The sequence below is a fragment of the Chelonoidis abingdonii genome, chromosome 2 (genome assembly GCF_003597395.2).
Source record: "Chelonoidis abingdonii isolate Lonesome George chromosome 2, CheloAbing_2.0, whole genome shotgun sequence".
Lineage (NCBI taxonomy): Eukaryota > Metazoa > Chordata > Testudines > Testudinidae > Chelonoidis > Chelonoidis abingdonii.
The window spans coordinates 85,702,733-85,716,228 of NC_133770.1; the positions used below are offsets into that span (position 1 = coordinate 85,702,733).

The window sequence follows — 13,496 nt, forward strand, 5'->3', positions numbered from 1 at the left end:
CTCCAGAAGATATTTTTGAAGCCCAATTTTTGAATCTCTTGGCCTCCATTCCTCCCTTTCTTGTCTGCTTAATCTCTTACTTTGACTAATATTTAGATTTGTTTTGTAAATTTGGCACTGTAATACACAATGGACTGAGGGAGTACATGAAAAAATGTATACACATATACATATGAGTTTTCTTCTATGAATTATTTATTTATCATGGGCCTGATCCAGCTCTATTTAATGTTAATGGACTTTTTGCCACTGACATCAATAGCAGTAGGATTGATCCCTTTTGCATCAACTTTGGAAAAAAGTGCAATTAATTAACTTCACAGAATCATGTTTTTTTCCCCATCTCTAATTACAATTTCCTAACAGTAAAGGATTATACTTTATAGTATATTCTTCAGCGCTTTTCAGAGTCCAGTTTTACATGATTCAAGCAATGGTGTTTTCACTCGTTTCCTTAAGAAACCACTGTACAGTACAGTACAATGAGGTAATTGTTCTTGATGTTTCACCTACATTATTCCTTTTCAGTTTCATCCCATTACTTCTAGATACAGCCCCCTTTGCCCACCCTAAACATGACATTTTATGGAGCTTCCACATTTCAAATCTTTTAGGCAGCTTAATCCATCTTCCCTCGTTATTCAGGGAATATTAAAAAGTAAATTGGCAAAACTGATAGATTTAAAGGAGCAAAGCAATACTCAAAGCTTCCCTTTGAACCTTCAGAAAAATAAAAACAAGCCTAGATACTAGCACATCAGCCCAATGATCCTCCAGAATTCATCAGAAACTCCAAAGAACTTTGAGATGATCTCAAGGCTCTTACAGTATACAGTCCTCTGGGGAAAAGGCATGTAACTTCTAGTAAGTCTGAGCACAGGTCTAGGCGAGTCAGCAAGTCGTCTTGGTTCTGCCAATGGCTAGCCGGGCAGCACTGGGCAAGTATCTAAAACTCTGTGCCTCAGTCCCCCATCGGTCAAATAGGGGTAATGCTTAGCTACTTCTAAGGGGGGTGCCATGAAGATTAATGTTTGCAAATCATTCGAAAATGAAAGGGGATAGATAAGTGCTAAGAATAATTACAAACATACAGACGCCGTTCAAGACAATCCACACCCTGGGCTAAACTTCAGTATGATGCCCTTCTCCTTTCCCTAGAACACAGATTTACAATGCGGGGGGAGAGGGCAGAAGGCAAGTCTCTCTGGAGGGAGACTTTCGGCGGGGGGGGGCACCTCAAAGTGGAGGGAGTCCAAGGTGCTACCCAGATTTCAGCGATGTCCTGAGGCATCCAGTGGCAGCTGTCAAATAGGGAGCCTCACGCCTGGCCCAGTGCCAGCCGGGGTAACTCTCTTCCGCCAAACTAACCCCTCTCCTTCCACCGTTTCAGCGGGACTCAGTACCCTTCCCCGCTTCCCTCCCTATGGTAGGGGGTGCAGGGGCTGTGCGCTGTCCAACAGCTGCCGCCCCCCACCGCAGAGGTGGCTGCCCCCAGTGCTGGGCAGGCGGCGCTTGGAGCCCGTGGGACGGAGCAGTGACTAATGACTGCCCCGGTGCCCGCTCCCGGCTTGTCAGCGGCGGCTTCTCCGCAGCCCAGGAGGAAGGGGCGGAGTTTCACCTAGAGCCCGCGGGGAGGAGCTGGGGTCGGCTGCCGTCTCGCAGGTACAGGGCGGAGCAGGAAGCAGCGGGCGCTCGTGGCTGTAGGGAGCCCCCCCCCTCACGTCCGCACCTGAGGAGGAGCAGCAGCAGCAGCAGCCTGCGCGCCGCGGAGGCCCGTGCCCGGCTGGGGCTGCTGATGCTGGGAGATGGCGGGTGGCCGGTCCGTGGCGCTGGCGGCCGGGCTCCTCCTGGCCGCGGCTCAGCTCCTGCAGCTGGCAAGTAAGCGGTGAGGGGCGCGGGCCGGGCGGTGCCCCCAGCCGGGGCGGGAGAGGCGGCGCGGGCTGGGCTGGGAAGATACAGGGCAGCTTCCCTGGGGGGCCGGGGCGCAGGGTGCAGCGAGCCCCTGGCGCAGGCACCGCTGCAGAGCGCTCCACAAGCCTTTTCTCCCCGGCCCGAAGAGGTTAGAACCGCCTGGCTGCTGGCCGTGCTGTGGGTCCCAGGCTACTCCCGAGCCATGGTGCGGGACCAACTTCTGTCGGTGGGAGAGACGCGTGTCCCAGAGCTCTGGCCTGGACCCGAGGAAGAGCTCTGTGCGGCTCCAGAGCTTGTTTCTCCCCAACTAAAGTTGGTCCAAAAAAAGGGAGTGACTCTTCCAGCTTGCCTCTTGGTCTTGTACCTATTCTAAAGAGCCATCAGTCATCACTGATGGGTGCGGAGATGGGCTTACACCAGGCGTGTATTTAGTCCCCCACCCCAGGTTCTTGCTTTTCCCTCTCCAGAGTCTGTTCTTTCTTAACACTTCAGTGGAGGAAAGACAGCTCAGTTAGTTTCGGTCTGGCCTTCTTGGACATAATTTACAACAGTGCTTTCAAAGGAGAGTCACCAGTTGCTTTTATTTGTATATCCCTATGCAAATGTTTTGGTTTTTGTGTCTTTAAGAGGCAGAGCCAACTTTTTTAAAGGGGGCAGCAGCTCTTGGTGTCTTGATGAAATATCCATCCTGTTAAAAACTGACTCGTGTGTGTTTCATGCAGACAGAAAAGCTATTCATTGCGTGCTCATTTATAAAATAATACATTAAGATCTCATTTAGATGCTAATGACATACGCCAGTAATTTGTTTGCCAAAGATGGTTGCTCCCTGCTTTGCCCTTATTTCATGTGGCTGTGCTAATGTGTGCAGTGAGCTGAGAAAAGCTGTTGGCTTAAAATCTCAGTCAAGATACAGTGACAATTGTAGACGCGGTGGTGTAAAATAAGAGTAAAGTTAGTTTTAGTTTGGAATACTTTAAAACTACATTCATAATTGAATAACTGCATAGTATCTTAATTTTAAACTGTTGTCTTCGTATCTAGAATCCCATAAACATTCATGCTTCTCTCAAAAACTTTCAGATATTCTAAATCTGAGGTAATTTGAACTCAATGGTACTTTTAAAAATGAGAAGTATTTTAATACTTCCACTTTTCAAAAAGCTTTTGTAATTTAGAGCTTTAACTGCATACAGTTCTTATCTTTTCTTAGCTTTCTTTGTACTACCCCACAATGGGAGATATATTTCCCATGATGTGTGTAAATACTAATAAACCCTAAGAGAGTTTGATGTGCACTAGTATTGGCATTCAGCTGCCAGAATTAGTGTGGTGCATTTCTGTTTAGGGTGACTCTGAATTTTAAGAGAAACAAGTTCCTTAAATGCCTCAAATTGTGTTCTGGCATTTTGGGATATAATTTCAACAATAATATATGGCAAGGAGAGCACATTGTTTTTAATCTTACCTGAAAATGTCTTGATTTCTTAAGTATAGAAAGAGAGAGACATTATCTGATCCTGCAACCCTTACTCTCACAAGAAGTCTCACTGAAGCCTTCCAAACAGATAGAGGGAAAGGAAAGGGAATTGCTACCATAAGTAGAAGAAATTCAGACTCGATTTTTGTAAATTTCCAAAGACTGTCTGCTGGTAGGACTGGAGTAGGCAGAGCAGAGATACAACATGATCTGCATGCACATCCATAAACCTTTAAAAAAAAAAAAAAAAAAAAAAAAAAAAGCATTGAAGCTTACTTCTAGTATTATCAGCCTTGATAATTGCAAAGTTTGAATATGGAAAAAACACAGGGTCCATACAATGTGACCTGAAATTCATGCCTATTCAGTACTTCCACTACCTTGAGGAGGGATAGGCCATATTATTCAGGATAATCATGGCTTTGTGCCAGATAAGCATAGCTAAATGTTGACTAAATAACCAGACAGCATTGTGATTAAGCTTTTAAACTGTCTAGTCTAAAATTTCCAAATGATATATTTTCATCTGTTTGGAAGGATTTGTGAACATAGCCCCTAAGTATCAAATATTTGTAATCAGCCATACTTGACTGGAATGAGATCAGCATGATGTGGAGACCGTTGCTTCTTGATTTACACTTCAGTTTAGTTTTATAAAACAATTTAGCTAACAGAAATGATACGACTGTAATTCCAGCCATATATCAGTGTAGATTCCATGAGAATACCCACTTTGCAATAGGATGATGGAGCAATACATCTATAGGGCACCCCTTCTTTAGAAAAGAAACAGAGCTCAGTTTCTTTTATTTCTTTGTAAAAGGGAGAAAACCCGAGCATCCCCAAGGCCTCTCAGAACCTCCGTAGCTAATAAATTTTAAAATCATGGTATATTTTTGGCATATGACACTATGGATCTAGATCTTCATTGAGGTGTAGGGCACCCTGTTAATCTTCTGTGAAAACAAACTTCCTCCTTTTTGGTCTTCCTGGCACACATGTTGCTCTCTCTGGTCTTCCTGGCACATATGACTATTCAGACTCTCTCTCACCTACTGATTTGACTGTGCTACCACCCCCTTTGTGTCTTTGCTCTAGTTCTCTCTTACACACCACATAATATTTAAACTTCTTGTCTTTGCTTTCAAGACCCCACACAACTACATCCTCTGTTGTCACCTCCTCTTCCCTTATACCCTTTATGTGCCTGTACAGAGTGGGTAAAAAACATCCAGATCAGAATTAACCATTCACTCGCCCTGCAGTTATTTTTTTACACCTATTTTATGCAGGAGTAAATGACTACTTAGATTGCAAGGCAGTGGGGAATTGAGTCCTCCAAGTATGTTTGATGATTAGCAGAACCAAGCTGTGAGACAGAAAACTGGCTTGTTATCTGAAACTTGAGTTCTGGTTGCAGCCTCTATCCCCAATTTAATTTGATCTTTGAATTCTAAAAGCCTTTTCTGAAATTTAGAATATAAAATAACATGTGCATAGTATACAATTGTCTTAGAGTGATAGCAAACTAAATTCCAGAGTAAAATTGTACATATGCGGAATTGTTGGGGCAGGATAAATTAGAGACTGGAGGGAGAGGTAGGGAAAAAGACAACTAGTCTATTTTTGATTTCACAAAATATGCTTTGTTATTTGTACAGAGGCATAGTCTACTGCTTGGAGTGCAGGTCTGGAAGTCAAGAAATATAGGTTCTTTTTCTTGACTGCCGCTGACGGTATGACCTTGGACAACTCATGGAACCACTGTGTTCCTCAGTCTGTAAAATGAGGATGATGATAGTTATCTACTTCTCAGGGATGTAATGAAGATCAGTAATGGTTGTTTGTTTGTTGGAGATCCTTCACTAGATAGTACAAAGTATATTTACTCAGGCTGGTTGAAAATTTTCTATCGAAACAGTTTGAGGGAAAATGGGGGTTTTGATTAAACAACATTTAAAGAAAATAGTCTGCCTCTTGTGAATTATTTTTTTTAAATGATGTAAAAACTGAATGCCAAAAACTGAAATATTTCAATTTGGATATGCTACTGTAGGGCTTCATGGGAGTGTTAGTTCGATTGCTTCATGTTCTCATTCTTTTGTATGGACTGTACTGCCTATTGGACTACATCTCCCATGATGCACCACAGCCAGGGTTTGGTGTCCATGGTGCATCATAGGAGATGTTCCCATTCCCCTCCATTGGCTGAACTACATGACACACCCAAACTACAGTTTCCCAGAGGCATCATTACAGCATTTCTGAATTGAAATATTTCTGTTTCTGGATGAAACACTTCAGTAAAAAAAAATAAAAACTTTCCGTGAGAAGCAAAAATAAAACACTATCTGACCAGCTTTAATATTAACTTCAGTTTTGGATTTACAGTCTGTAGTTATATGGAATGACTCTTCAATCCAGAATGGGGTTACTAAGGAGGAAAGGGATTCTTCACCCTTAAGAAATTCTTGCCTGATCTTGGGCATTGAAAATAGAATAGAACATTCTTTTTCTTCGTGTTTGTATTTCCCTTTCTTTGCCTTAAAATCATCACAGCTGGAATGTTGTTCTTTCCCCTATTGTTATGTGTTCATGTGAATGAATCATTTTTTAAGGAAATTTTTTTTGTGATTCAGAACACTCAATACAAGGAATCTTTCATACAAATAACTGCATATTTCAAAACACTTCTTAATGCTTTGCCTTCTGACACCCACCCATCCCCATCACTTCAACCTATCTTTTCCTCCCTGGGCCTGTCTACACTTGAAACTTTACAGCTGTCCAGCTGCTGAGAGGCACCTCCTTAGAGGCAGTAGCTAGGTCACTTGAAAAAGTCTTCTGTCAACCTAGCACTGTCTACAGCAGGTATCAGGTCAGTTTGTCACTCCGGAGTGTGGATTTTTCACACCCCTGAGTGACGTCACTAGTTTGACCTAACTTTTTAGTGTAGGCCAGGCCTCATCAAACTACAGTTGGGAGGCCACAGTATTTCGTACAAAGGGAAAAGTTGCAAAGTGGGCATTCTCATGGAATCTAGACTGATATATGGCTGGAATTACAGTCGCATCATTTCTGTTAGCTAAATTGTTTTATAAAACTAAACTGAAGTGTAAATCAAGAAGCAACAGTCTCTACATCATGGTGATGCTCATTCCAGTCAAGTATGGCTGATTACAAATCCATCTGGGGTGCCATCAGCACCATTCATGGGTTTAATTAGAAGGAGAGTGTGTGTGTGTGTGTGTGTGTGTCTCTCTCTTTCTCTCTCCACTCCCCCCGGCCCTCGTCTGGAACTGATCAAGCTCTTGCTGCTAAAACTCCCCTGGAAGAGCTATGGATTTTGTTGCTACCCATGATTAAAGTTATTTTTTGCCACCTTCAGAAGATTCTCTTGTCCCCCCAACATATATCATGCTAAAGGACCCCCCTACTCAACTACACCCTTTTTGGTCTTCCTATCAGGATCCTGTACCACTCATTCATTTAACATGCATTATTCTAATTATTTTCAAAGCAGCCTCCATGTTTTTCAAATGCAGTTTTGCACTCACAGTAAATTACCTGTAATTAGTTTCTTAATTTATTAAATAAATAAATAATATTTATTTAAATGATAAATATATATATTTATTTAATAAATGAAGAAACTAATTACAGGTAAATCTCTCCCTCAGAGATGGTTCAATAAGCTTCTTTCACAGACTAGACTCCTTCCTAGTCTGTTCCCAATTCTTTCCCCTGGTACAATCCTTGTTAGTTTATTAGGCCTAGGCTTAGACTTGCGTGTTTTTGCTTTATTTTGCTTGGTAACTTACTTTGTTCTGTCTTTTATTACTTGAACCCATGTAAATCCTATTTCTGATGCTTAATAAAAATCTCTTTTGTTTATTATTAAACCCAGAGGAAGTGATTAATACCTGGGGGAGCAAACAGCTGCGCATATCTCTCTATCAGTGTTATAGAGGATGGACAATTTATGAGTTTACCCTGTATAAGCTTTATACAGAGTAAAACAGATTTATTTGGGGTTTGGATCCCTTTGAGAGCTGGGTGTCTGGATGCTGGAGATCGGAAATGTGCCGAGCAATTTTTAGTTAAAGTCTGCTGCTTTTGGGAGCGTGGACCACACCTGGGTCTGTGTTGCAGCAGACTAGCATGTCTGGCTCAACAAGGCAGGGTTATGGACTCCCAAACTGGCAGGGAAAACAAGCTCAGAGGTAATCTCAGCACATCAGATGACAGTCCCAAGGGGGTCTCCGTGACCGAACCCGTCACAATGTGTCTTTTCTGGATTAAGTTGCAGCCAGTTAGCCCTTATCCAGGCCCCGTGTTCATAAAGACATAAGGATTTGTTCCACTGCTCTGGCCCAGTAGGCATGATGGAAATAGAGCCAGCTGTCAACAGCATTCTGAGCATATCACAGTCCATGTCTTGTCACTAATTCTCCCAGGGGCCCCATGTACACATGGGATGGCAATATGGACTACTATGTTATCCTGCACGAGAGAATGCTCAAACCAGAGGGTCAATTGCCCACAGGTACTATTTGGGCTCTCTTGGTTTAAAAAAAAAAAGAATAGAACCATTTGAGCAACTCAGTCTGCTTCTGCTAGAGTCTGCAAGCAAGTCAAGAAAGCCTTTTAAACAACAATATAAACAGCTGCTCACTGATCTAAAAGAATCAGCATGGGCACCTCATCCATTACCTGGAAGAGATGCCACAGCTTGTGAAGTTTCCACCTTTATAAATAAGCCTATAGCCAGATTCTCCTTGTAAAGGAAATCTGAAGACTCTGGTATCCACTTGAACTGCCTTGCCAAAAGATCCTCCATTACTCTTCCAAAAATGGGAATTGGACACACATTGACAGCCAGACTGTCAGTTCCAGAAGTTGGTTCCTTGAGCAGTGGTCTCACAATTGCTTCTTTTGAGAATCACTTGTACCCTTCCCTCATCCCTGTGGCCAAGCACTGATAATCTCAAACAACAAAAGTCCCAGTATTTCTGTAGTAATTTTCACCAGCCAGAAAGGACAAGGCTTTGCTAATTATAAATTCACTATATTGGAAGCCAAAGAACAGAGGGGGAGAGTAGCAGGACTGTGCATGAAAATGGAGAGCCCAGTTAGACTAATGCCAACCTTGAAATTCCAGTTCTGAGTTCTCTCTGGAATGCCAATTTCTCATTGTCATGTAGACTCGGCTAGGGATACACTGAGTAAGAAAGCTCAGTCATGGGTAGTTTTATTACAAAATGGGTTTGATGTGGTGGCTTAATGTTTGTAAAGGTTATAGATACCAGAGTAAACATGTCTTTGTTGCGTTCCTTTCGCTGGGGCCAGTCTGACACTTCCTTATCTTGTTGCTGTGTACTCAATATTTTTTGTCTTGTGCTGCATACTTTACAAAATTAGTAGCCAGCACAGAACTAGCATGGTGACTAAACTACCACTTCCTATGAGAGCCCTATGTGGGACTTTTTTTTAATCCCACTCACATCCCATCCTGCAATACCTACTTCCACTCACACCTGCTCCTGCATTGTTTTATGCCTTTTTATTCTGCTCTCACCTGCAAAAACCTTAGATCATGCTAATCCCTCAAGAAACAGAGTCCTCCATGCTACTTTTAAAAAAATAGGGGGGAGGGCGGGTTTGTTAATATATTACATAAATAAATGGAATTCAGGCACAATTTTTATGTGGTAAACTGACGAGAGATTTAGTGTTTTCCTGCAAATTACTGCAGTCTGGGTTTTTTGCACACCCAAACCTGCGTGCTACAAAGTACATTTTACCCTCTCCTGCTCTTATGGCAGTGGGTCCTGCAGGACCTGCGGGATCCTAGTCCTGCTGCATGGCTCTACTTCCTACCTTTTTATACATGTAACAAAATGTTGTGTTTTCCTGGAGTAAAAGGAGAACTTCTGTAATAACATTTAATCTTCACAGACCCAAAATGTGTCTTAAAATTTTTAATAATCCTCATTCTGAAAAAGCATTCATTTCTCAAAGTCAAGTGCTGAAACTTATGCAATTAAAGAAACACACAAGGTACTTCACAAATCTTAACTACATAGACCCCTGTTCTGCAAAGCCTCGTGCTTGTGCTGAAAGTTAAGGATGTGAGTAGTCCCACTGGACTCAATAAATCTTTTCAGGATTGGGGCCTTAATTGTCACAATGACCTCCTGAAGACAATCTGCTTTCCATTCTGCAGTGTGAAACCTCTAACCCTAATAAACTAGATGCTAAAATTAGGCCCAAACTGAAAAAGGTCATTGAATTATCAAAGGAACAAGATTGCCACCAGAAAAATAAATAAGTACTGTAGGATGTTTAGATTGTAAGTGTAAACAGCCTGTTTGCTTTGTAAGTGAATACTTCAGACTGATTCTGCTCTTTGCTGTATTTGTGACGAAAAGATAAAATCTGTTTTAGCCACCAATGATTGTGACAATGGGGATCTGAATCCTTCTTTGTAGTATTTTCCTCAATCCTGGTTTGATTAGTTTGATTTTGTCAAGCTATCATTTTCAAATGGCCCATTAGTTCTGTAGTGTGGTGTCAAGTCACTAACATCTTGCTCTGCTGGTTAAGGTCTCTAAACAAAACAAATCTGGTTAGGTGGCTCATTTTATCTTCACTATCATAGAATATCAGGGTTGGAAGGGACCTCAGGAGGTCATCCAGTCCAACCCCCCCTGCTCAAAGCAGGACCAATTCCCAGATAGATTTTTGCCCAGATCCCTAAATGTCCCCCTCAAGGATTGAGCTCACAACCCTGGATTTAGCAGGCCAATGCTCAAACCACTGAGCTGTCCCTCCCCCCACTATATCTTTCAGGTCATCAGCAACACTAATCAGCCCTGCAGATGGAATTGGGAGGGATTGCAGGTTTCATTGGAGACTACAGATAAACTTGATAAAAGTTTTAAAATCAAGAAAAGAGATTCAATAGGCAAATGTAAAAAGGGTTCGTTGAGGAAAGTATAATGAAATAAACCTTTGTGAAATAAAGGCTAATCAATAACATACTACAAAACGATTTTAGAGTTATTATTTCAGTATCAATTTATTCTCCACAACATCATTACCCATTATTATTGCAAATATAAACAAATGCTACATTGGGATGTAGTACAAGGAGACTGCATTGTAAATCAAGTGAGATAATTCCACAGCTGTTACTGGTAGTTGGGCTGCTGTTGAGGTTGTGTCTTTAATAAACTGTATATTATAAGACAAATCGGAGATTGTTCAGAGCAATGAAATTGATGAAAGTTCTGGAAGAATAAGACTGACAGTGGAAGGCTGGCGGAGATGGGTGTGTTCAGACTGAGGGATAGGGTGACCAGATAATAGCTTCAAAATATAAGGACCACTGTAAGGGGAGCACCTTTTTAATTGTTACACTCACCATGTCTGGGTCTTCGGTGGCACTCCAGTGGCGGGTCCTTCAGTCACTGATGGTCTTCGGCGGCGGGTAATAAATCTTGCCGCCAAACAAAGAAGTACCCGCTGCGGAAATGCCACAGAAGACCATCAGCAAGTGAAGGACCCGCCGCTGAAATGCTGCTGAAGACACGAATGTGCCAGGTGAGTGTAACAATCGAAAAGGCACTCCCCCTGCCTCTCACTGCTGCCTAAGCAAAAAAACAACAACCCTGGCCACCGTGCCTGAAACCAAATATCAGGAGATATGGCGTCCTGACCGTACTTTGGTCAGAACGTGGAACAAACTGCTCAATATTGGGACAGTCCCGATTTTTATCGGAATGTCTGGTCACCCTACTGAGGGAAGGCATTACTGAGAAATCAAGAGACATTACCAAGAGAACAAGGATCAGTTATTCATGAGGAGCCCAGGCCAGAACAAAAAGTAATGAGCTTAAGTGGCAGTGGGAAAAATTTAGGGTTAATATTAGGCAGTGGAACAAACTGTCAATGATAGCTGCAGAATTGCCATCGTTTGAGGAAGCTAGGGCTAGATTAGACACCTGTCTGTCCGAGATGATTAAGGAAGTCACTTAAATCAATCCTTCCACAATGCAAGGGTAGGACTGGGTGGTCTGCTAAGGGCTCCCTCTATCTCAAAATCTGTATGACATTGTGCGGATGAAGAGTAACTGTCTTTTTATTTCTTCTTGCTTGTTAAATATCCTGTGAGTAATTGTACCGAGCAGCATTTAAGGTACATGGAAATTCCGTCCTTACAAACAGTATATACAATTCTTGGTATCCTTATAAGGAGAGGTGGAGAAAAGCATAGACAAAGACAGATCAGTATGAGTCATGATCATGGTGCTTACAAAGCGCCACAATAGAAGTAATTTATTTACTCTTGTCTGCCTGCTCTGTAGTATATTTTCTAAGCTATTCAGTCCAAAATGTTAAGTGACTCTGGGATCACTGGATGCATTTTTGTTTGTGTATGAGTTTTTTTGTTTTTTTTTAAGGTCTTAAAGAAGATGACATTTGATTCAGTAAATTACACTAATCTAATGTTTGTAATAAAGACATTGCTGATGTTCCGGTGCTGTGCTCTCGATCATTTTGGACAGTAAACATATCTTCAAAGTTTTATCTTAGGGAGGTGTTTATGCAATGACCTGGCGTAAGGTGTCTCTCTATGCAGATTTTTAGTAGCTGGCCCCAGCAAAGATAAGAGCCTGTTACTTTGTCACGGTCAATAGCATTATCTCTTTCTATCTCAACATGGTAAAGACTCCTGCTCTGGGGCCCTGATTCAGGAATGCATTTTTAAAGTTATCATTAAGTAATCATGTGTTTAAAGTTAAGAATGTGCTTTAGTCCTATTGGGATGTGGTAAATAGCAATGTACACGGATGTGCTTTCCGGAATCATAGAGCTTGGTGCTTGATCTCTGTTAAAGACCACAGTGTCTGTGCTCTGTCCTGGTTTGTTGCAAGAATAATTATGCTATTTCAGGGTTTCCAGAGGCTATAAAGGGAAAAGTGAAAGCTAGGACCATTATCCTTGGAAAATAGGCTTTTTTATTTCTAAACAAGAGTTGAACATGAAAATCACTTTAAGCAAGGAAAAAGTCTTTAGATACACACAATCAATCAAGCCCTTTTAACTCCCTCTGTATCCAGCTACCATACTAATAAATATCAGAGAAATTAAGAACTGTCATGGTGAAAGTATATTCTTTTGTACATCAAGTATATGGAATAGCACAAAGCCAAATGGAAAAAGTAAAATAGGGATTAACCTAAGAATAGTTTATCAAATTTCCACTATAACTGCTTTGTGTGGGAGAATAGGAAGTGGAGAAAAGAAACTCTCTTGTGGCTCCGCACTGCACTTGCCTAACTTCCCGTGTGGTAGTGTCAATGTGTTTGGAGAACCAGTGCCTAAAGAGAAGATAGCAGGCATGAGCAGTTCACGTTGACTTCAGTGAGACTAGGATTGGGTCCAAGCAAGGAATTACAATGTTAGTCTTCACTTCTTTGCTAAACTGAGTAAGAATATTTTTATTGCCTTGATATGAGGGAAGAACAGGGTCAGGATTTTTTGTCAGTAGCCATTTATAATACTGGTTCTTCAGCAGTTTTAGAAATGAAGAGGAACAAATAGATGAATTAGGATGTCACTGCTGGGTTGAATTGAAGCGATGGCAGTGATAACACTGCATTAAGTCAGTCTTTTGTTGCTTCTGGAGCATGCAAATTTGCTCCCTCTAAAACTTCCCATCAAACGTGTTGCGCTGATATTGATGAAACCTGGATTCAGGGCTCCTGGAATGGGAAGGTTTCCTTCTGTTCCCTGATGTGACCCCTTCTTCCCCCATAAGAGCAGTAGTGCTCCTGGAGGTGGGTGTATCCCCAGGAGGTCAGCAAACCTCAGTAGCACAAAGGTACATTTCAGTTCCACTGTGCTGGTGAATCAAGCCCCCTATTCCCAGTCGTTGCATAACAAAATTATGCACATAATTCTCTTTAAGGGTTAGGAAGACAAGATTGTTTCATTAAATCCATGTGGCAAAACAGATTTTTCTTCATAAACATGAACTGGCCTGTTCAACCCACTCTGGTATTATTTAACCTGAAAAGTCTTTTAAGTTCCCCCCGAA

The 13,496-nt window shown here is 41.8% G+C and overlaps 1 protein-coding gene across 2 annotated transcripts in view; it reads left to right on the forward strand.

Moving 5' to 3' along the window:
- Positions 1 to 1,650: 1,650 nt before the first annotated feature.
- Positions 1,651 to 13,496, forward strand: part of CDCP1 (CUB domain containing protein 1) — a 41,298-nt gene continuing 29,452 nt past the window's right edge. Inside the window, exon 1 of one of the 2 annotated variants that reach the window (XM_032782487.2) lies at positions 1,651 to 1,878. In XM_032782487.2, the coding sequence (XP_032638378.1) occupies positions 1,806 to 1,878 (73 nt within the window). In that variant the 5' untranslated portion in view covers positions 1,651 to 1,805. The remainder of the gene's footprint in view (positions 1,879 to 13,496) is intronic. The other variant, XM_032782486.2, reaches the window with a different exon arrangement.